This window comes from Carassius auratus, chromosome 5, assembly GCF_003368295.1.
Source record: "Carassius auratus strain Wakin chromosome 5, ASM336829v1, whole genome shotgun sequence".
In the NCBI taxonomy this organism is placed as follows: domain Eukaryota; kingdom Metazoa; phylum Chordata; class Actinopteri; order Cypriniformes; family Cyprinidae; genus Carassius; species Carassius auratus.
The window spans coordinates 32,404,491-32,429,447 of NC_039247.1; the positions used below are offsets into that span (position 1 = coordinate 32,404,491).

Consider the following 24,957-nt stretch of genomic DNA (forward strand, 5'->3'; position numbering starts at 1 on the left):
TCCATGGCCCTGTCCCAAATGGCACACTTCATGTGGACTTTTGGTCTCGTGGACTTAAAGGGTTAGTTTACCCAAATATGAAAATGATGTCATTAATGACTCTTGTGTCATTCCAAACCTGTAAGACCTCCGTTCATCTTCAGAACACAGATTAAGATATTTTAGATTTAGTCAGAGTCCGAGCTTTCTGTCCCTCCATTGAATATATATATATGGTATACTGTCATGTCCAGGAAGGTAATAAAAACACTCATCAAAGTAGTTCATGTGACACCAGAGGATCAGTTAGAATTTTTTGAAGCATCGAAAATACATTTTGGTCCAAAAATAACAAAAATTACGACTTTATTCAGCATTGTCTTCTCTTCCAGGTCTGTTGTGAACAGTGTTGTGGGTAACACGTTACAAAGTAACGCGTTAGAGTACTCTAATTACTTTTTTCCTGAAATTTGTAACTTAACGCGTTAGTTCCGTGCGTAAGTAATCAGTAACTTCGTTATTTTAAAAAAAAAAGTAATCCGTTATTTTAAGGAAAGGAAAATCCCGACTGCAGCCTGCTTTTTGTCAGACAGTAGTCCTAGGTCTACTGTGCCACCTGCGGATGTATCAGCGGAGCCGAAGCTCTGTGATCGTAAAGTCAATGGCTGTGATGCGTCTGTACCCTGCGCCTGACCCTGTGTGTGTGGGTTTTTTTTTTTTTTGAACTCCCGGCAAGATAGCAGAGAGGACAGCGTTTGGTTTATGGAAGTACGCACATTATTTTCAATTTGTCAACGAAAAAGAAAAGAACATAACGGTAAAATGCACACTCTGCTTTGGTGAAAAGCTTCTGTCGACCGCCAAAAATTCTACCTCAAATTTAACGCTACGTTTTAATCACTACTTTGAAGAGTAAATGTAAGAGGACTGTGTTAAAGCGAATTTAGGCTTGTGACTGTGAGTGACACTTTAATAATAATTAGTTCGGCTATTAAGCGATTTGTCATTTGCCTGTGTGGCAGTGAAGGATTTAATTCGGTTTGTTATCATTTTTGTTTGACAGTCAGCTGTTAATTTCTGTTAGATCATTGGCTGGCTGGTTGTTCATCATTTCTAAATGGATTTAAATCTGCAAGCCTGTTTAAGGTTGTGTTTACAAGTAAGCATACTTGTACTTTGATAACTGCATTATTTAAAGTTAAAGAAAAATCAGGAGTTATCTTGTGGTGCTCATAATATACAGTAGCCTAGGCTACCCGGGCTGGGTAACGTTAGGGGCGAATTTTGATTAATAATATGTTCTGTGATAAATAAATAAAACGCCATGTGGAATAGCCGATTGCTGACTGTCTATCCTGTTATTGTTATTCTGCAGTGTTAATTTAGTCGGATGACTGACGTTATTCATTGTCGGGGGTCACGACTTCTAGGTGCATTTAAAGGGGCCAGGGGCTATGTCTGTCGTGTGTCGTGTGTGAGCCGCTGCAAACGGCTTTTAATTTTTGGTAACGCATGAGTACTCTAATGCGTTACTTTTATGAATAGGTAACGCCGTATCATAACTGATTACTTTTAATTGATGGTAACGTTGTAACCTAACTAACTACTTTCCAAAGTAACTATACCCAACACTGGTTGTGAACATGTTCACACCACTACAGTGTAGTGATATCCGGTTCGTGAACGAATCATTTGATTTAACTGGTTCTTCTTGAAACAGTTCACCAAATCGAAACTGAATCGATTGAAACTGTTCACGTCTCCAATAAGCATTAATCCACAAATTACTTAAGCGGTTAACTTATTTAACGTGGCTGACACTCCTTCCGAGTTAAAATAAATCAATATCACGGAGTAATTCATTTACTCAAACAGTACACTGACTGAACTGCGGTGAAGAGAGAACTCTTCACAGTTCGATTTGGTGAACTGGTTCAACTGGTTCAATAAAAAGAACCGGTTAAATCAAATGATTCGTTCGCGAACCGGATATCACTACACAACAGTGTTGTGAATGCGCTCACAACAGACCCGGAAGAGAAGACAATGCTGAATAAAGTCATAGTTTTATTATTTTTGGACCAAAATGTTTTTCCGATGCTTCACCAAATTCTAACTGACCCTCTGATGTCACATGGACTACTTCGATGTTTTTATTACATTTCTGGACATTGTTCAGTACAGTCAGTCTACTGTTTGAGTAAATGAATTACTCCGGGATATTGGTTTATTTTAACTCAGAGGGAGTGTCAGCCACATTAAAAAAGTTAACAGCTTAAGTCATTTGTGGATTAATGCTTATTGGAGACACGAGCCATTTTAAACCATTCAGTTTCGATTTGGTGAACTGGTTCAAGAAGGTCCGGTTACATCGAGTGATTTATTCGCGAACCGGATACCACTAAACTGCAGTGTTTTGAATTCTCTCACAAGAGACACGGAAGAGAAGACAATGCTGAATAAAGTCATAGTTTTTGCTATTTTTGTACCGAAATGTATTTTCGATGCTTCAAAAAATTCTAAATGCAATATTTGTGTTTAAGAATTAAAAAAAAAAAAACAGTGGGAGTGCGGGTAGTGTAATAACATGGAGTAAGATGTAACACTGCAAATTTGACAGCTCAGAAAAAAGCTGTGGTAACATCATCAATATCATACGCGCCCATCTTCTTTTTGAGCTCACATGAAAAATTGCATGTGACTGTGAGTGTGAGCAAATCTGTAGATATTGGCCTTGGGCCTTTCAGTCTCCAGCTCTGCCTAGGTGTGAGGATCCCCTGTCTCTGCCTCTAGCCTTCAAGTTCCAGACTCCACCTCGGTCCTCCGACCCATCGGCTCCGCCTTGGCTCCTTGCTCCCTCGTCTCCACCCAGCTCCCTCGGTCACTCGTCGACCTTCATCCGCTGCAGGATTCCACTCCTCCAGCTTTGCCTTGTCCCTCCATTCCTCTGGCTCCTTCCCTCCACCTCCACCACTGTACTCAGTCACTCCAGCTCTGCCGTGGTCTTCTGGGTCCCTGTCTCCACCTCGTTCTCATGAGCTGTCAGCTCCACCTTGGCCCTTCAGACCTCTGGTGTCACCCTGGCTCTCCATCTGCTCAGCTCGTCATGGGTCTCCACATCCAGCGGTTCCATCTCCATCACTCCTCCCCATGGTGTCATCAAGACCTTCTCCACCATGGCTCATCCCTCCCTCGACTCCACCATGGGCCTCAGTCTTGACTGTTCTCTGAATCTCCACCTGGCTCCTCCTGCTCCTGGCTACTCTATGGCTCCTCCCAATGTCAGCTCCACCTTGGTCTCTAAATCCATCTTCTCCACCGGTTCCTTGTCCCGCATTTGCTCCGGTTCCTCCTCCAGAGCCCCCTCCCTCCCTCCTCAGATGGGCTCTTTGTGGTGTAAGTGTGTACACTTACATACACACTCACACAAACATGCGGCAATTTCTAAAGTTCTAATAGATGCAATGTTTTTTTTTTCTAGGTCAAAACAGTTTTTTCTTTGTTCTTTAATAATGTTTATGCAACAAATGAATAGTGTGGGTGTTATTTCAGCAAATTACCTCTCATTGTTACATCGATACCCAGCTAGTGTTATGACTCACCCATAGTAGGGAAGATTGTAACAACAGAAGTCTTTGTATTTGACATTAACTGACAAAGTCTGTGATTGCACAGTACACATCCAAGTGAGCTCTAATTATAGTAGAGATATGTGGCTGTCATGTATCAAAATTTGAGATATCTAGCACAAACAGCCACTGAGTTACTGAGGCTCAAACTAAAATGGTCACAACCAGTTGTCTCCCCCTAAATGAAGATATGTAAGTTTTCTTTAAAGATCTCTTTTAGTACTGCCCTTAACAAGCTACACAGAATACTTACATGTTTCCCAGAAGACAAAACAAATATAATTTACCCTGATCACCCAGTTCAAGAAGTTTACACCCCTGGCTCTTAATATGTTGTGTTTCCTTCTTGAGCATCAGCAGATGTTTTCATATAATATTTGTGGTGGAGTCCATCAGTCATCCTCAGTGCGCAAAGATGGCAGAAGATGCTGGAAAAATGACAAATAAGGGCATAATGAACAATTAGGATAAAACAAAAACAGAAAATGATCATAAGAATCAAGCATTTGTAAACTGTGTCATGTATTGATTTTTTTGTCATGAGGACTATAGCCTATGTAAACATCTGCAAAGTAAAATAGCTTATTCGGAGAAGTACTAAAACAACAACAAAACATGCAGTTTGTATGATCCCTCTTTGTTACAATTATTCCGCAGCTGAATCTGTGCAACTCTGTCCATCATTCGTTCTGTGGACCTGCAGGTGGCGCTGTGGCACGCCAGTGACGTCATATCCGCTCTGGGCGGCAGCAGCAGCAGCAGCAGCAGCTTCTTTCTCAGGCCGGGAAACTGACAACAAGCGAAAAAGAAAAACAGAGAGAAATCTCCATCCATCCTGCCTAGTTTCTCTATCCGGTGGAAATATACAGATATATGTGATCTAAAGCAACAGTCAAACGTTCAATCGGTGAGTTATTAGCGCGCGGTGTGCGGCTGTGCGCGGGTTTGGGGCCGGTTTGTCGCAGGATGTCTCAGTGTTTGTGTCGCTTTGTTCTGGGCAGCAGCCATTTTTAATCACCTCACACATCAACAAGTCCACACAAACCCCTCATTAACGCATTGATTTACTCATTATACCGACCGAGGTTAATTAAACACCCGCACTTCTGGGGTTTGAAGCTCGTTTCTCGGTTCTTGTGGAGTTTATACAGCAGAAGCGGCTCGAGGCTAATGTCGAGTAGCATCGTTAAAGCACCCAGATAAATATCTGTGAAAATGTCGTACAATATATTATATTTGGATATTATTCAGCGGTCATGCTCATATTTATAGCCTCTAGTGTGTGATGGTGTTGATTTCATGTGTATGAAATGATCGGTTTCTTCAATAATCAGGCTGAAGAGCTTCTGTTTACATTTCATGCTAACTGTACGCTCACAGACTATATTAGCCCAGAGTTCGTTTTTTAATTAAGTTATTTAATGTTAGAAATATTACGTTTTTACTCTCAGTAAAAACAACTTCTATATTACAGACTCGCTTTAACCAGGTATCGTTGACAGATTTGAGAGTTTCATTTGGCCTGGCATCAGTATGTTTCATATTATGTTGCTCTATTAAATCACATTCATGTTCTAATAATCAGGTTTAAGATCTAATTGTTAATGTGTGAGTATTTCTCAGCTTGGCTCTGATGATGGTTCTTCATAAGTGTGTGAGCAGTGCATCACTGTGGAAATGTAAAGGATCATTTTAAGGTGTTTTTATTAAAAATTTTCAAACAAGTACTCAGTAATATTAACAACAGGAGCATAGTAAAGGGATAGGATTTAGTTCAGTGTTAATATCATGTGATTATGCATTTTTTTAATAAACAAAATGTATCTTGTTAAAGACGCTATTTTATTAAAGGTATAGTTGGCCCCAAAATTAAATCTGCAGAAAATTTCTTCACCCTTAGGCCATCCAATATAAAAATGGGTTTGTTTCTTCATCAGATTTGGAGAAATGTTATTTTACATAATTTGCTCACCAATGGATCCTCTGCATTGAATGGGTGCCGTCAGAATGAGAGTCCAAACAGCTCATTGAAAACATCGCAATAATCCAAACCAGTTCAGTCCATCAATTAACATCTTGTGAAGTAAAAATACTGCATGTTTGTAAAAACAAAACAAAAAAACTAATCCGTCAAGACATTTTCAACTTCAAACGGCTGCTTCCAGCTAAAATACAAATCTGTAATCTGTAATAATGCTTCCTTCAACAGGGCTTGAATTTCGGTGCGGGAATGCGGGGATTGCGCATAATTTAAACCATTCCCGCAAGGTTAGCTTTTATAGTGCGAGAAATTCCCGCACAAATATATTTGCTTCATCTCAGAGCAATTGATTAAAAAATAAATTCACAGATGCGAGAAAAAATATGTCAAATTGTCTAGTCAAATTGTCTTTTATTTTCGAATTTAATTCCTCAATCAGCGCTGGACCGGCATTTTCTGTCTCAGCGCTGAGCTCATAGACAGTAAACGGCGGAGCCCTGGCTGCTGTAGACAGATCATGTTTCACGCTGTCAATGCAGCGGTCTGCGTTGCGCTGATCTTATTCACACTATCAAGTGTAGGCTGGGGCGCTGTAAAGGGGGGGTAAACGATGACGATTCTCGGGGCCCATGACTAAGAGGGGGCCCAGAGAAGCCCCCAATAAAATTGTAGTGCTAAAAAAAAATATTTGATAGTAAAAATTATTAACTTTCAATTATTCTATTTGCGGTTTCCTGGTGTCAAAAAAATGTATTTGTTTAGGAAACACAAACGTCCGTGGGCCCCTCTCCCCCTCTCGATTATCATAAAATGGTTTAGTCCGCCCAAATTGTATCCAGTAACCAAGGCAACACAATAGCGCCGGCAGATTCAACTTGACAGAGGATGTGAAAATGCCTGAAAAATCTGGAAGTCAAAAACGGAAAGAGAAAAAAAATAAGAGAACTGAAAGAGGCAAAGGGTCGACAGTATGTTACCCAACATTTCACAAGAAAAAAAGTGGGTTTGTAAGTAGGCCTAAATTGTTAGTGGACCGCCCGTGACAATGATCGTAGTCTACGGCACTTTTCTGTGCGTACGCACGCTTTGTACACGAGGCCCTAGGTCTCTACTGTAGCATTTTTCGATAAGTTGGCACGTTTCGATAGAGCAGGGTGCAGAGGGTGCACAGCTTTGCCTCACATGCAACCGGTGTCGGCATCTTTGTACGAGGTGGCGCCCACTTTCAGCACCCTGCTGCGGTCCACGCTGTTGCACCTGTCTTGCAAGCAGTAACTTCATGAACTCGAACTATCAGCTGTTTGTGAGGTTTCAGTGCCTCTCTTGAAGATGATGTGGAGTTGTATTACTACACTGTCCCCTATATTGTCAAATACAGCATGATTCATCTCTGCCAACCATCTTCACATAATACTTTCACATTATCTGATCCAGACCGTCGGCAAAACTCAATTTAAACAGCGCAAAATCACTGCCTGTGGACGTTATAGATAGAAATTATTATATTTCTGTTTTTATTCACACAATAAGTATTTAAACAAGTTTTAATGAAAATTCGTGTAGTTTTAGGAAAAGTCAGGGAGCAGCAAGGCTTTGTGATTTATTTAGACAAAGTTACTGACTATGCAAATTTCAAAACGGTCAAAATGATGCCATGTTCATTCTAGTGTTAAAGATAATTACCATAAGTTTAAATGTTGCGGTTAAAATGAATGCTGGTGGCTGTTGGAACGTTAAAAGTGCATGATAAGGGAACTCAATTTTCTCAAACGCACTTCAGTGTTTCCGTTACATTTCAACTGTCATGTTAAAAATATTAGGTTAGATTAGATTAACTTTATTGTCATTGCCAGTGTACAGTACAAATATTCATACAAATATAAATATATGTGAACACCACTGATCTATATATATAGATCAGTGGTGAATACACTATTTTACACATGTACAGCTATGCACAGTATATACATTATACAGTACTGAAGTAGTGCAGTATTACAGAGGACAAATTACAGGTGTGGATGGACATGGGATGGAGTTCAATTGTCTGATTGACTTAAATATATGAGAATGATAGTCAAAATACCATAAAAGAGCATGATTTTATGTAAATTAATATGAAAAAACTCTCAGCTGTGTTGGGGGCCCTGTCAAGATTCTTTTCATGGGGCCCAAAATCCTCAGCAGCGCCCCTGAGTGTAGGTACAGCATTCTAACATTTTGAGTCAAAATGAGCTGTTTGTGAAGAAATTATCCGCTTCCAAATTGTCGTTGTAATAACGAAACTGAAACATTAAAAAACATTTTGCTCTTTATGGTGTGCGAGTGATAGAGCGCGGCAGCAACGAACCAACTGATCAGCTTACAGCGTCACAACATTGAATGCTCGGCCGAACAGCTGATCATAGCTGTACAGGGCGCCTTTATTATTTTTCATCTCCATAAATATATCTAGTAATAAAGTTAACGCAAGGGCTAGAAATCAATTAATATTTTGCTGATCCTTCTTGTCATCATGGAGAGCGCAGTTGGTTGCATGGCAACGACAGACGCCACGAGAGTGCAAGCGCTTGTGGAAATGAGACTGCGGCGCGAGCTTTCCACTTGTTTGATCATGTGACTGCGCGTTTCCCCTTGTTTTCTATTCATTATGCGCAGCATATTTCCCGCGCGCACAAACACGGCCACAGACAATTAATTGTTTGGTTAGCGTAGTAGTTTAAATATGGACCGTTGGCTGAAGCGAAAGACAAGTTCGGATGATGCAGATCACGATCCAAAGAAAAAAGTTTTCACTGAAATGGAGAAACTCATTCAGACAGCCATGGTCATACCAGTAGCGAGTGTGTCGTGTGAACGTGGATTCAGCACACAAAACAGGATCAAAACTAAATTCAGAAATTCACTGAATAACAGGCACGTGCACAGGTAGGGCTCAACCTGTGCAGAACACATGCCCTTTTTGCCCTTAGACTCCGAAGTGCCCTTTTTTTGGTGTTTATTTTTTATTTTTATTTATTTATTTATTTTTATCAACGCTATTGGTCACCCTTTACGTCTGTCTGTCTGTTTTACAAATATTTAGCAAATGAAAGTTCTTAAAACGAGCTTGTGTAAATCTTATTCGTTCCTCAAGCTGTCATTAAGCTGATAACTCCGCCCCCTCTATATTCATTGATTCAACACGCAGTACAGTAGACAACAACTGAGCTGAACAAAGTTTTGCGAAGGGTAAATAAATATCTTGTTGTTTGAATAAGTACTACTAAACACAATGTCTATAAAGGCTCATATTTTATTTATTTGATGTCTGACTGACTGACTGATACATGTGGGTAAACATTCTTTTACTGTCTATGGTGGGAAGTAGCCTGAGAGAGAGGGCTAACATTTGCCATCTAGTCATAGCCAATACATAGCCAACACTTAAATAGCCTGTGCATACAGTAGCATTTCATCTTTTATAAAATGCGATTTTGGCCAAATGCATTTTACCACAGGAAAAACTGAGCGCTCCGTCTATATAGCTAAAAAAACTATTTTGTAACCTGTAGATGAAAATGTAATGTGATGCCGGCAGCGGCAGGCGACGTCGCCGTTTTAATGACGGACAAAAAAAAATCACATTTGCACACATTCGCTGGTCAAAAACTGTATATTGATAAGTAATACAACAACATATAATTTGTTTTTACCATCGGAAAATCATAACAGGTGCGCCCCCGCGCTGTTTCGTACTGGAACTTACACAAAGCAACGAGTGATCCTCGTCACCTAGATAACATATTTCTAAGAAATTCCTTCTTTGATTTATGTTTGCTGATACAATTAATTTATTAACATTTAGGCTAATCATGTTATGGTATACTCTCCGCTCGTCCTCACATGTATAAAATGTAGTAAAACATGGTTTTACTACAGTAATGTAGGGCTGGGCAATATGGCAAAAATGTGATCTCGAAATAAAATATCCATATTGAACGATAACGATTTTCGATATTCGATACAAATTGTTAATGCTTCCAGCTTAAAAATAGTATGCCTGAATGACTGAAGCCACAAAAATGAGAGGGTTCATTAAATTACACTTTAAAAGTATAGTTTATTAAAAAAAAAAAATTACACATTTCCAAAAAGTAAACATAATACTATTGTAAACATAATTTGTAAACATTACAGTTTTTTTCCCACCAGAAGACTAACTGTAAACAGTGTCTGGCGTTAAGAGGTACATAAAATGTGCAAAATATAAACATAAAAATATACAACTTCTAGCAAGTGCACACAATTTGTAAAACTTTCAGTTGTATTTTTTTTCTTTTTTTGCCAGGAAGACTGGTCTGTAAAAAGTGTCTGGATTTAAGAGGTATTTTAAATGTGCAAAACGTAAACATGAAAAATATACAACAACTAGCTAGGCACACAATTTGTAAAACTTTTACAGGTTTTTTGCCAGAAACACTAGTCTGTCCACTGTGTCTGGCTTTAAGAGGTAGATTAAATTTGCAAAATGTAAACAAAAATATTCAACTTTTAGCTAGTGCACACAATTTGTAAACTTTTACAGGTTTTTTGCCAGAAACACTAGTCTGTCCACAGTGTCTGGCTTTAAAGCTGCCCTGTGGCAGGACACTATATTACCACCTGTGCTAAAAGCACGCTCTGAGGGTGAGCTGGTGGCAGGAATACACAGGTAACGTTTTGCCAGGAGGCTCATTCTGGGGTATATTGCTGAATTGATCTTCCACCATTCCAGGGGGTTGGTCTCGCTGTCTGCATCAGGAGCTTGCAGGTAGCCATTTAGTTCAGCTTCAATAGCCTGCTGTTCTGTGAGATCAGATGTTGCAGTAGACTTGGTGTAGGACTTCTTGAAAAAGCTGCCCAGTGTCATCTTCTGCATTTTGGCTGGTGTAGCAGCAGCACCGTCACCTTTGCCTCCTCCCAGTGAAATGGATGGGACTGCAGGAGCAGCTTGCGATGTGCTCTGACATTCATCCAGCATCTGAGCTACAGCTCTGGATTTCACAGCCTCAACCTTGTCATCTTTGATGTAGCGTGTCTTAAAACGAGGATCAACAAGGGATGCTATGCTCAGAAGATCATCAGTGGCAGCGTTGTCATATTTCTCATTCAGATAGGTGAGGACAAAAGCCTTGATGGTCTTGGTGAGCTCCGAGTCATCAGCTACAGGTTTCAAGACCTCCTCACTGAAAAGATGCAGTACAGGTTTCAGGTACGACACACTCACATATTTTTCACCAGAAAGGGCATCAGTGAAATCAGCAAGTGGGTTTAGAGCCTTACACACAGACTCCAGAACATCGATGTCCTGCCATGAGGGAGCCAAGTGCCTTGTTTTTTTATCAGCTGATAAAACTTTTGCAATGGCCTTCTCTTGCTCTAGCACTCGTGCTATCATGGCATGGCGGGACCCCCACCTGGTGGGTGATTCTGTGATCAACTTGTGCCTTGGCAGCTTGAGCTCCTCTTGAGTGACCGCTAGTTCTCGTTTCTTTTTCCAAGAGAAGGAAAAAGCACTGACCACTTTTTTGCACACACCCATGGCTCTTTGGATTCTATGGTCTCTCATACTCCCCTCTGATGATGAAGAAAACAGTATAGGTACATGTTTAGAATCTTTAAAAGGCAAAGACAATTGTAAAAATTACTTATTTGTGATGATAAAAATTATTTTGTGATGATAAATTATTTTGTGATGATAAATTACAATGTTATGAGATTTTCAATCAGCGAGAAACTACATTTAGACCTTACACACTAGGGCTGTCTTTTATCCTACAAATCTGAGTTAAATAAAGGCTAGTTACTGCAACAATAAACTAACATAACAGCTTAAGCATGCCATGACAACTTTAATGTCAACAGAAATGTAACTGAATCAAAACGGAATTAATTATGAGAAATTATCACATTATTATTGTGGAATAGATGAATTACTTACATTTTAAAACATTAACGGCATTTAACATACTTAATATATAGCCTATGCATATTTATCAAATAGCGTAAAGCAAGGGTACACGACCATTAATTTATTTATCACTGCCTTTACAGCACACAACCACACGCAAGTTGGTGTGTTAGGACAGTGTGAATACGACAGCATATTCTAAATTATGCAGTCAAACGTGATATAGCTTTAAATGCTGTGAAATCAATTAGGATATTTTATAAATCCTCATATGCTGTTTAGCACTGAAAACTTTAAATTTTTTAGATGGTTAACTTACCAATGGCTAGATGTAGCCGGTGACCAAAACATTGCAGACGAGTCCAGTTTTTAAGCGAGACAGCCTTGACGATGTTTGCGCCGTTGTCTGTTGTGATGCACACCTGGCGGTCCTCGCTAAGGCCCCAAGATGCGAGTGCATCCTCCAGACCCGCAGAAAGTATTTCCGCAGTATGGTCCTCCGGAAAATATGCAGTTTGCAAGCATCTTGATTGCAGACACCACTCCTCGTCAATGTAATGAATGGTGAGGCTCATATATGGCTCGGATGTTCTGCTCGACCATAGGTCGGAGGTAGTGGCAAAATATTTCACGTTCCTTAGATTATTTTCCAGCTTTTCGCGGCACTCTTCATATAGCTGAGGCAGTGCGGTTTTGGAAAAGTATTTTCTGCCAGGGAGTTCGTAACGTGAGTCAAGCACTTTAACTAATTTCCTAAACCCGTCTTGTTCCACTGTGCTTAGGGGCATCATTTCTTTTGCTAAAAAGTAAGAAACGGCCCTGGTTATGTCCTTGCTCCTTTTGGAACTCTTCTCATAGGGGGTAATAGCCACGAAAGACGACACGATCGATTTTTGCTTCGGTACAGCCCCACTGCTAGCCCTGCTTGATGACGGAGTAGCATCGGCCCGCATTTTCATGCTCTCGGCGTGGTCGTTTGGGTGATACTTTTTTAGGTGATGGAATAGGTTGGTTGTGTTGCCAGTCTTGGTTTTTACAAACTGACGACATATTTTACAGATCGTTTTAATCTGCGCTTCGTCACTTTTTAGATAACCAAACCACTTCCATATTACGGAATTCGTGCTACCCTTTTTGTCGACAATTTCGTCATTTGTTGATGATAACCCGAGGTTAGTTTCACTTTCGTCGCTACTTCCACTCATTTTTGGGGTCTTTTGTCGTCGTTTCGAGTTCGCTTGCAAAGTGCGGTAGGACTGTGTACTGACGTGCACGCACGCTGCCGCTGTCGCATATTTCTGCTGTGTGATTGGTTCTTGGATCAATCCATATCGAGAGAAAATGTCCGGAGCTTATCATCGTTATCGATTAAAATTTTATCGCGATTCGATGTGATATCGTTTATCGGCCCAGCCCTACAGTAATGTAGTAGTAACTAAAATAAAATTACAGAAGATCACTGAAATCTTTATATTTTATCATGCAGAATGTGATTCATGATTCATTCCAAGGCTTCATTTATTTGATCCAAAATACAGCAAAAACAGTAATATTGTGTAATATTTTTTACAATTTTTTTAAAAATAACTGTATTCTATTTGAATATATTTAAAAATGTAATTTATTTTTGTGATCAAAGCTGAATTTTCAGCATCATTACTCCAGTTCAGTACTCTTTAGTGTCACATGATGCTTCAGAAATGCTTTTCACTGCAACTGTACTTTTCACACTATTTTTATTATTTTTATTTTTTTCATTGCTGGCTTATTTTAAGGAAAGTGTAGTGAATAAGAGACCTTCAAGAGACCAACATCCCTGGTCCACCACAGTATCAAATTTTTGCCAGGTAGGCGGATACATGTTGGATATGTTATAGTAACGGTATGGCTATAGTTTCTTATAATCTGGAATTGAGTTGGACATAATTGCTTAAATTATATTTAAAAAAAGTTTGTCAAAAATACTTGACTCATTGCTCACCTTCCCCTCTTCAATGTCATTCATAATCATGTTAACCAAATAATACAAATAAGCTTATAAAACCAAACAGAATAGCTAAAAAAGAGAATATATATAATTGATATAAAAAAGGGAGGGGGGTGCCCTTTTTCAGTTTCAGCACATGCCCCTCAAAAGGTCTGTGCACGGCCCTGCTGAATAATACAAGTCTCACAAATCTAATGATCATTTCAGAGCTTGGACCTTCCCTTGAGCAGTTTGACTTCAACAGAGCCATCATCAAATGGAAAGAAATGAAGATGAGGAGACAGATGAGAAACTTAGAATAAGTCACATAAAACAAAGAAATGGAAAAAAATGACTGAAATAGAACTGAAATGTATGAAAGACATAAATACTTATAGTTTAAACTGAGTTCTTAATATCAATTTACGATATCAATATCAAAAGTAAAAAAAAGCAAAGAATTGAACTGAACTGAAACACATGAACTGAAATAGACATTAATATATAGCATAGGCATAGTTTAAACAGAGGTCTTAATGTCAATTTGAAGAGCATGATGTATTTTGTATAAAGTTTTTTTGTTTTGTTTTGTTAACTGATTTGAGAACTGGAAATGCACAATTCATGCATACAAATCTTTAGATATTAATAAATTAACATGATTAAATTAGACCGATGCATCAAAAGTTATTCTCCCCCCCATAATCTTTAGATCCCCCCCATGTGACCCATGTAAGGGGGGAATTCCCCCCCAGTTTAAAAAACGAAATTCAGGCCCTGCTTCAATGAACAAGTCATCTGGTCTGAATCAGGAGAGAAATCTGCACAGATCAATCACAGTTTAGAAGCCAAAACAGCTTTAAACAAATATATGGGTAGATTTTGATGTGAGAGGACAACAGGAGATTAAATTTGACCGTGCATAAAGTATTATTATGGATTGCGGACTAGTATTTTGGCATCAGAAGCGTTCATTTGCGGTCGAAAGATTTATGCGCGTAGGATTAGTATAATCTTGGGACCTTGTGTAAATTTGAAATTACTATACCCCCCCCCCCCCCAATCGGATTTTTTTGTTGTGCATTCACACGGGATAAGCCTGTGATCTTACTCTAATTTACTGATTTATCTAGCGGATACCTGTATGTCACAGCTTCGAGACTCCTGTTCTATGGTCCAAATGGATAAAAAAAAGAAAATAAATTAATATAGTTACTTGTGCTATGTAATTTACGTTCCACCAGGTTAAAATCATATCTCAAGCTTTATGCTTGATTTATTTGTGACACATTTACCCTCAAAACCTTTTCAGCTTTCTCTTTCTGCAAATTGCATGGTGTAGCAATATGACAGCACCCAAAGTACTATCAAACACTACAACGCAGCTCTATTGTTCGTGAAAGATGGATAAAAAGGCGCACAGGTAACAAAAACCTCGAAAAATGATATATACTACCTCGCCAAATCACAGAGATGCCGATTTGCACGGGGCTAATATTATCACAGCACCTCGGTGTTCGGTGAAATATGGTTGGTCTTTTGCAAGGGAATTTTTACTTTACAAATTAAAGACATGGCCAATTCGCACGGGATTAAGATCACAGACAACCTCCATAATTATTACAAATGACTGGAGGTCACCAGGTAATACTAATCCCGTGCAAATAGGGCTAAAAACATCTTATTGAATTTGTTTCTGACAAACACGCAGCTTTTGGCTTCACAATGTGTTCATCGATGGAACTGGAGTGGTGTGGACTACTGGTGGATTATTGTAATGGTTTAACAGCTGTTTGGACTCATTCTGACGGCACCCGTTCACTGCAGAGGATTCACTGGTGAGCAAGTGATAAAATGCAGTGAAGTGTGATATTTCTCCAAATCTGATGAAGAAACAAACTTCTCTACATATTGACTGGCCTGAGGGTGAGCATGTTTTAGCACATTTTTGGGGTGAACTATTTCTGGTTCCTGATTTACATGTAATTCTATAGTTACTACACAGAACCATAGTTCGCAGACAAGCTATGCAGTGTTGCATTCTTAACTGAATGCGATTCATCTGCGATTATGAACGCGATATTGCATAGCCACATCAATTTTGATTTCACCTTTCACCTTCATCTCCAGTCTAAGACTGTCTGGATGATCCCTATGTGGCTTTTTTTGCTAAGTGAGGTTGGTCTGAGCCATTTTGTCCAAGTTGTTGACCAGATTTTAAATGTGTCTGAGCCGCATCCCTTTGTGTCTGGATGTAAAATGATTGTTCGTCACAGTTCAGAGGATGTGTTGGAGGGACGTAGGTTCTTCTGCTAACTGTTATGCCCTTGTGTGTGTTTCTTCGCAGAAGCAGACGGTACTGAGGAAGAGGTGCAAAGAAAAATTTCCATACTCGATGACATTACATCGCAATGTCAGATCGTTTGGGGCAAATAACCAAGTCCAAGGATGGGAAAAGCAAGTATTCATCACTCAGCCTATTTGACAAGTACAAAGGAAAGTCAATAGAAACTCAGAAAACCACAGGTGAGACTAAAGCACTCATTCATCAATTCACATCCCTATTCATATGTTTATGTAATTGATGTAGAAGGACTGCTGTGTAAATCTGAAATGAAATGAAAATGTGTGCATCATGTTGTTTGCTAAAAATGATTTACATTGCATTAATTACCCATTGTTTTGATGATTAACCCTTAAAGACCTAGAACATTTTTGGGGCGCCTGACACACCTGCACTATTCTTTGTTTTTCAGACCTATTCTAGCAGTCAGCATCCAGTGCCATATATCATTATAAACAGGAGGACTTAGTTTAACTAATTCAAAGTTTCAATTTTACTTTCGTTTTCTCAAAGAATGAATGAAATTACAGAATTGTAAGAAAAATCCAAGCAACAGTTAGGTGTTTTTTACTGTGTACTCAAACAGAAACTCCTAAAGTTTGGATATTTTTCTTTAGAAAGTTGTCTCTGGGTGTTTTACACTTCCAAATAAAATTTTGTTTAGATATACCATTCCCCAAGCAAATTATAGCCATTTATTATAATATTGTTATCTGCACTTTTAAGTAAAAAAAAAAAACAGGCCTGTTTCATTAACTAACAATATAGATGTGTCCAAAAACATTTTAATGAGTAAAGAAAATGGAAAGTGTCATTTGATAACTAAGCCAAACAAAACAAGTTTTTTTTTTTTTTCTTCTGAGAAATATATCTTCAATCTGAGTATGAACTATAAACCCAAACTATGCAGCATAGGCTATAGTAAAACAATTGCACAAATGGTCTTCAACAATGCAGTGCAAAAACAGTGCAAATGATTCACAAACTACACAAAATGAGTGAGAAATACTCAGTGCAACAGAAAAACATTGCAAACTAACTTTTTGAAATATATATTTTGTATAATTATTTAATTATACTAGACATAACATAAATGAGAGATCCGATGGCTCTAATATGTGTCAAAATCACAATTATTTTACCGGGACATCACCTTGCGACCCAAGAGATAAATTCCAGTGCTTTATCAGATATGGACCACTGTTTCATCCTTGGTTTTGATTTGTTTTATGTCAAAGTTCTCTGTCGTGTTTTTTTGTGCTTTTTCAGAGAGTTTTCTCATGCAAATGTGTTTGTATCCATGCACTTGCGACAGACTACACTTTGTGTTCGTTCATATTTCGAAAGCAATATGTTAAGTAGTAGTTCAAATGACTACTTATTGGTGGAATAAGGTACAGTTTGAACCAATCTGGGCTCGGGGGTGGGACTATGCCTCAACAATCATTTCTGTTTGGCTAAGAGGAACGAAAGCGTTGGTTTCTTCTGACGAATCAATGTTGTCAAAATGTGATGACGTGATCACGTGCACTACGGCGCCTCTGAATATCCAAATGAGATAAATATCTCTGAGCAATCTCTGCTTTACATCACTTTTTAAAGCATTCTGATTGGATTAGCCGTGCTAAAGTTATTAAACATTAAAAAACAACAGTTATTTTTAGCTGCGGGTGGCTATATCGGCCTTTGAGGGTAAATGTATATTAAATCATAAAACTGAAAAATTTATCTTATAACACAGTCACTAAAAAACTAAATTATATAGGGCACTGTTATTGTTTAAATTAATACATAAATAAATTGTTGAAGGTTTAAGGTCAGTTGATACATTTTTTTTTTTTTTTTTACTTTAAGTGATATCCAGAAAAGAAAAAAAGAAAACCATTGACCTAGTAGGTTTCTGATGTTTTCCCTTTATATGTCACTTAACACCCTCTCTCTCTCCCTCTTCATGTCCTGCAGTTGTTGCACGACATGGCTTACAGAGTCTTGGCAAAGTGGCCGCTGCCCGGCGCATGCCCCCTCCCGCTCACCTGCCGAGTCTGAAGTCTGAGAGTAAAGGAAACGATCCCAACGTGATTATCGTGCCCAAAGACGGTACAGGATGGGCAAACAAGCAGGATCAACCCGATCCAAAGAGGTCAGAGCCAACGCTACTTTGCCATCCGCACTGCTGTCCATCACACTCACTAAAACATCTGTGTGTGAAGTGAATTGAAGGACAGATCATGAGCTATAGAGTGTTTTGTGTGTTTGTACAGCTGGTGTGTCTGTAGCTATATTCGTGTACCATATTCCAAGTGTTCTGAAGCCGTAATGTGAAGTACAGATGAATATTTAAAGGCCGTGTTGCAAGGTTCATTTTTCAACAAATTTGTGCAATTTGATATAGAGCTGCAACTAACGATTATTTTTTCTGTCCACTAATTTATTATTTTTATTACAATAAATAATTAATCTAATGTTCTTTTTTTGATTAGCTAATGAATCCTTTGGATAACTTTACAAAACAATATAAGTACAACTTCTAATATAATATTTCAACCTTTATTTATTTTAAGTTTTTACAGTATACAAAAATTAAGAGGCAAAGAAAATTATTTTACTATGGTAAATATGAGTTTACGATAGCGTTTATAATTAAACCACAGTAGCCACAAATTTACAGTTGTCTGAGACATCATGAAATGTTCTTTAGCATCATAAACCATAACATGTAGTCAGGGTTCTGCTATGGTTTAGCATGGTTTCCAGAGATTTGGAGCTGATTCGGGTTTGTGACCGTTGTCTCGCGGCGCGCTGTCTTTTAAGGGGCCGTTCAAATATTCACAAGTTTGTTATTTCCAATGTAGGCGTGCGGTATGCGCACTCATAATGGAAGCAAAAACAGGCACGTTCGCACCGCATCGAGTTAAAAACACCGGAACTTTTCAGAATGCCGCAAGCGCACCGCGGGTCATGTGACAAGAACTTACCAATCAGCTTAATCCTTTACTGTTACAATGTTGAAAGCTCAGCTAAGATGAGGGAACAGCTGATCATAGCTGTATATGGATTGCCATTTTGAAGAGAGCACGTCATGGTTGCTAATAGGGATGCACCGATCATGATTTTTCATGGCCGATTCCGATACAGATTTTTTACAAGCAAACTGGCCGATTCCAATTTTCCGATTTAAAAAAAAAAAAAGAAAGAAGGAAAGTGTGCATAAACAAGATATTTGGTATTTAATAGGCCAAACTTGCATTTGGCTATTGAAAACAATAACCATTTTTAGTTTTTAAATTTGGTTTTAAATTAAATAAATTCTTTACCAGTGAGACTAAATAAAAGTATGCTATATAAATACATTTTCCAAAATGTTAAAATGAAATTATGTTGGTGCGAATAAAACAAAGATGCAAAGTGTTTAATTCATCCAATAAAAATAAAAAAAATTAGGGTAATGATTCACATCTATATTTTTTACTTGAGCCAGTGAAAAATAAATAACTTATTGTCTCAAGTAAAAAAAAAAAAAAAATATATATATATATATATATATATATATATATATATAAAATGTTTTAATTGGATGAATGAAACACTTTTTTTCTGTGTAATACAGCAAGTGATTTTTAAAATAAATTAAGTCATAAAAAAATAATCATCCTAATGCAGAACTGACGTTTATTTCTGGCTTTTCAAACGTGTGTGCAAGTTCTAATAAAAATAAAATAAAAAAATAAAAATAAATCAGTTTTGTCACAGTTTAGTCCGTTTCGTTTATCATCCAACACGTGAGAAGTTGATCTGAACATCTCTTCACGGTCTACTCGTGTTCAGGGCTCGGACCGGTAACAGTAAGCTCGCGCAGCTTACAGTTACGGTAACAGTAAGCTCGGCCGATTGCCGATCGCGTATTTTAAGCAAAAACCGGCCAGTTCCGAGTTATGGCCGGTCAATCGGTGCATCCCTAGTTGCTAAGCAACGGCAGACACCCCAGGGGCGCAACTGCCTGAGCACTTTGGAAAGAAGGAGAATGCGGCGCGACTAGCATTTTACACGTGTTTTTAGGCGCGATATGTAAATGCCCCTAACGCGTGTTCGTCACCAGATCACACGGTAACCAGTTAAACCGTAACACCATACTTTTAATAACAGTGGTCTCTGTTTTTTGTGATAGAATGCAACTTTCTAGAGTTGTAGTTAAGGTCTAGTTTAAAGATGCTCCAACAGACTCATGTGCTGCTGACAGAGACACTTCTGGTGCTGTTTAATGTGTTGCATGTTGAAGGTCAGTTCATACAGCTGAAATAAGGATTGTCATCATACTCAAAACCTTAGATTTGCAGTCAGGTGAATGTTTTCTCAGAGAGCGATGGTGTGATCTATCAGCGTGCTGAAACTGAGTCATGTATGAAGTCCTGTGAAACTTGCTCGAATTTACTTTGTTCTCAAAATACCCAGCTCTTTTTCTGGATTCAAGCTGGCATCACTGTCTGAATAGTCTGTTTTTTCCTGTAGTTCCGTTGCTTCATCAGCACAGCTGCCGGAGTCGCAGCCACCGCTGGCTTTACAGAAATCTGTCTCCAATCTTCAGAAGCCCATGCCAATAACCAGCCACGAGGTACAGACGGCACATTCATCTCTTCGTAGTGCTCACCCTGTATTGATGTCGGGATGATGAGTGTATCGTAGTGACTGTTGAATGTGTTTGTCCCTCTAGAGCACAAGTACAGGTGGACCAAAGCAATGGGCACAGCTCAATGGAAAGGCAGTAGATCAAGATGGTAATCATCAATTTGTTCTAATCAAAACGATCAGATGTGTTAGTTGTGATGTCATGTTTTACGTTTGTTTGGCTTTGTTGTCCAGGTTTAAAGGTCTCAAGCCGACTGCAGCCCTTCTCTCACGAGGAATTTCCGACGCTGAAAGCAGAAGGCGAACAGGACAAGGTTGGCAAGGAAAGAAGCGTCTTCGATCCGTCGTATGGGCCCGGACCAAGCCTCCGCCCACAGAGTGAGTCCTATATGCACTATAAAACATTGAGCTTTTAACCTTCAGTAGAAAGGAACCACAACTGTATTCCTGTCTCGACATAACTCACTGTGCACAAGCCAGCAACAATTATTTATAATCAGCGCTGTCAGGTTTGATGATGGGAAAAGTCAGGCTTCTGTGATTTGTTTTTGTGTGTTTGCATCATGTAAGCAGATATAACATAATTGTTTAGATGGGCTTTATTCTTTCCATTTTGGTGTAGCTGGTCAGATCTGTCCTGATGTGGTGATCTGTAGACCACTTGTACTAGTGTCCTTTCTTATTCAACACACACTGTCATGATGTATAAAAAAAAGGAGAATAGAGAATGAGGCTTTATTGCATTTATTACATATTGACGTATTGAATTTTCAGAACTTATTTCATAAAATGTAATGCAACAGAAGTAATACTTTATTATATTCTCTGATATATTTGATCTTTTCTATTTTAGTGTTCAGTATTATTAGGACGTGTTTTTATAGTGCATCTATAAAATGAAATGATCGCTTAACTTTTAAACTTTTCCTAGACAGGCATGAAAACAGGGTCACAAAACAAAGCCAGTAGGAATGTGCTGCATATGACATATGGAAGAAAAAAAACCCCAAATAAAATCTTAACAGAAATGCAACTTAACAGATCAAGAAGTCTTGGCATGTTGAATAGTTTTTTTTAAATTGAAACAATTGCTGATTGGAATATTTGGCAGAAAGAGCATTTTCATTTGATGTTTTAGTGATTTGTGCGGAGAAATCCAGACGCACGCAACAAGTTCCTTCTCAACTCTTGCTTAAGACTAGAAATATTAGCATATTGTGCTCCGAATTCAGTGTGTTTGCAATTTCAGTTTATATTTCTTTTATTGCACACATGCACTCGTGATTTCAAATTATGCTGTGCTTTACTCATTTGCCCACTGTCATTTTCATTGTGCGCCGTATGTAAAATGAGTGTTACCCTGGCTTTATTTGATTCCCAATGCACACAAACTTCCCAGAATACTGAGTGCCCTGTTTGATACAGTGTTTACTTCCTTTTTAATTATAGTTTTATTAAATATAATTATTAAATATATATATATATATATATATATATATATATATATATATATATATATATATATATATATATATATATATATATATATATATATATATATATATATATATATATATATATAAAAATTCTAATTTGTACGAAAATAAATACAAATAATAACCATAAGAAAATTGTACCCTGAAGTCCGAATTGTGAATCTTATCGCATCGTGAGTTGAGTGAATCGTTAATCCCAAAGTCTCAGTGTGATGTGTTGATGTTGTGTGTTGTCAGATGTGTCAAGCTGGAGGGAGGGTGGTGGGAGGAACCTGCAACCCCCAGTGCTGTCTGCCACTCCACCCTGCACAGACACGGACACCAAGAGCAGCGGTCCAGCTGAGACCACCACTCCTCCTCCTCCTCCCTCCTCCTCCTCCTCCTCCACTGCTGCTGCTCAGTCCACTGATGTGAAGGAGCCATCGCAGCGGCCTGCTCCACCTGTGCAGCGCAGAGCCGCCCCATCAGCCCTCCAGTACCAGCACCACACCACCACCACCTACCACGACATGCTGCCTGCGTTTGTGAGTCTCTTGCCATCATGTCACTGATCCAGTGTGTTGTGGTTTCTTTGAAAAGTTCTTACTGGCTCTTTGTTTGTCAGATGTGCCCTAAAGAGACTCGTGATGCCCCGTGCTCCTCGGATCACGGCCCGACCACTGTGGTTGCTCCTGTGCGCTTTGAATCCAGGTTGACTCTTAGACCAGCATTCCCTGCGCCAGAACCCGTCAAGTAGGTGTTATTCTAATCACTCATGTACAGTGAGAACAGTTCGCTGTCCTCTTCTATAAATCACTGTTTTTCATTTTGCAGTGGTGATATAAGAAGAGAGACACGTGTCCCCCGTGTCCCCCCACGCCCCTCAGCTCGCCCCATCCGCCGCCCAGGAGATCGAGCTCCCCGTCCTGCCATAATCAACCCTGAGGACCTGAAGGACCTCGATGAACTGGACAATGACTGTGAAGACGGCTGGGCAGGTGAGTGCTCGCTTTCTTTATGAAGGGCAGATGCTGATTTTCCTCGATGCTCATTGTGACCACTGTCTGTTCTTCAGGTCTCCATGAGGAGGTGGATTATAGCGAGAAGCTCAAATTCAGTGATGATGAGGAAGATCATTCCCCCTGTGAGAAGAACAGAATCTGGTGGGTGTTTCTTTGTTTTAATGCGGTGCGTTTGCTGTGAAAGTGGCTTGTGTTGAGATTGAAGCACGTTCTGGTGCTTGTGTTTTGCAGGGATGACTGGGATAACCATCACGACCAGCATTTATCTCAGAGCTCTGTTGACGGCCCGTTCCCACAGGATGCAGAGGAGGAGTCATACTCACGCCAGCCAGAGCTCCGAACCTCCAGGAAGCCCAATGGACAATTCTCCTCTACTGAATCTCAGGTAGCAGTCAATGGCCTTCTGCAATTTTGTTTTCCCCCCAAGATTTTCTCTTGGTATTTGTATTTAAGCATTAAGAACAAGTGTAGGATTGCATACAAACCATAAATATAAGTAGAGCGGTGTACATTTATTCTTCAGTTGTGTTGGGAGTTCTATTATAGTTTTATTAATAGTTTTTATTTTTATTGGTCTTTTTAATACCACCTTTAAGGTGCTACCATCAGTCATCTAAGAGATTTCTTCTCTCTGTTGTTTGTGATTTGCAACCCCAGCAGAAGAATAGTGGAAACGGTGAGTCTGCAGAGGAGCAGGAGGAGCCCCAGCGGCAGGCGCCTCCTCGTGGGAAGTTTGTCTCGGCCGATCTCTCTGCTGTGGAGAGAGCGCGCAGACGGCGTGAGGAGGAGGAGAGGAGAGCGCGAGAGGAGAGACTGGCTGCCTGTGCAGAAAAACTAAAAAAACTGGATGAAAAATTTGGCAAAACTGAGAAAGCTGCACGCTCTGGAGAAATGCTGAGAGAAGCAGACAGCAAGGAGCTGACTCAGTCTCCAGGCCGGACGTCATCCAAGCACCCCCAGGAGGGCTGGCAGTACAACGCTAAAGGTATCCTAGATCATTTATACTAGTTGGTTTAAAAATTGAAGTTTTAGCTTCCCTTGTAATTTGGATTTAAAGGAGATCTCATCTCTTATGATGCTGCTCTTTTCTTAACACCTCATTTCATTATATATAGAAGTGTCGGATACACCAGCTGAGTCGTCCAGTCAGGATTACAAAGATGAAGGTTGTCACTACCACAATGATGACGAAGTTCCTGAGTCCACCTCTCCCCTCCCAGACTACGGCCGCCACCAGAAGCCTGTGCCGCCTCGCTTCCAGAAGCAGCACCAGCAGCAGGTGAGCATTTACACCTAAACCTGTAAGAAATAGTTATTAATACAGCCTCCCTGAAGATTTTGAGGTGCGTGTGTCTTTGCAGAAGTTATAATACTTATAATACTTTTTACATTTGATTTTTATGTTGTTATTTACTATATGCTTTCATTTTATAGATATTGATGAATTTTGTGGTTTTTAGGAGCAGGTGTATAAGATGGCTCCGTGGCAGCAGTCGGGTCACCCCACCCAGTCCAGCTCTGCTCACCCACAGAGAGGCTTTTACCCTCCTCATGTCCTGGGCTTTGACCCGCGCTGGATGATGATGCCTCCCTACATGGATCCTCGCATGGCACAGGGATGTTCTCCAGTGGATTTCTATCCTCCTGGCGTTCACTCATCTGGTAAATCACAACATCCACCATATTTAGTGGTGTTTGCCAAGTCAAGCATCGCTATTATTAATAGTGATAGGATTTAAGGATTAAACTGCAGAATGTTACGAGTGAAATGTTCATTATCTAAGCATTTCCAAACTGTTTTGTCAGTCCAACCCCTTTGACAGAACACATCTGAAGTTAATATATTATCTTAACACCACATTTGCATGTTTATGGTTCTCTGATGTTGTTTAATGATTTTATTAGTTTACATTTATACCATTTATATCATTGCTTTTATTTTAAAATTAATAGATTTATAGTACATGGTTGCACAGTTTGATCAAAAAGCAATATCGTGTTTTTGT

The 24,957-nt window shown here is 39.3% G+C and overlaps 1 protein-coding gene and 1 long non-coding RNA gene across 5 annotated transcripts in view; one reads left to right on the top strand and one right to left on the bottom strand.

Annotated features, from left to right (window-relative positions):
- Positions 1-4,330: 4,330 nt before the first annotated feature.
- Positions 4,331-24,957, top strand: part of prrc2b (proline-rich coiled-coil 2B) — a 40,455-nt gene continuing 19,828 nt past the window's right edge. For 3 of the 4 annotated variants that reach the window (XM_026255455.1, XM_026255446.1, XM_026255448.1), the window contains exons 1-14: positions 4,331-4,515; positions 15,835-16,013; positions 17,794-17,971; positions 20,338-20,440; positions 20,540-20,603; positions 20,689-20,832; positions 22,188-22,474; positions 22,555-22,682; positions 22,764-22,927; positions 23,005-23,092; positions 23,183-23,336; positions 23,609-23,936; positions 24,067-24,230; positions 24,412-24,613. In XM_026255455.1, coding sequence (XP_026111240.1) covers positions 15,899-16,013; positions 17,794-17,971; positions 20,338-20,440; positions 20,540-20,603; positions 20,689-20,832; positions 22,188-22,474; positions 22,555-22,682; positions 22,764-22,927; positions 23,005-23,092; positions 23,183-23,336; positions 23,609-23,936; positions 24,067-24,230; positions 24,412-24,613 — 2,119 coding nt within the window. In that variant the 5' untranslated portion in view covers positions 4,331-4,515; positions 15,835-15,898. The remainder of the gene's footprint in view (positions 4,516-15,834; positions 16,014-17,793; positions 17,972-20,337; positions 20,441-20,539; positions 20,604-20,688; positions 20,833-22,187; positions 22,475-22,554; positions 22,683-22,763; positions 22,928-23,004; positions 23,093-23,182; positions 23,337-23,608; positions 23,937-24,066; positions 24,231-24,411; positions 24,614-24,957) is intronic. The other variant, XM_026255447.1, reaches the window with a different exon arrangement.
- Positions 5,821-8,177, bottom strand: LOC113086595 (uncharacterized). Its single transcript, XR_003284933.1, has 3 exons — positions 7,796-8,177; positions 7,062-7,064; positions 5,821-6,171 (listed from the first exon to the last, which is right to left on the bottom strand). It is a non-coding gene; the product is annotated as an uncharacterized LOC113086595 (long non-coding RNA).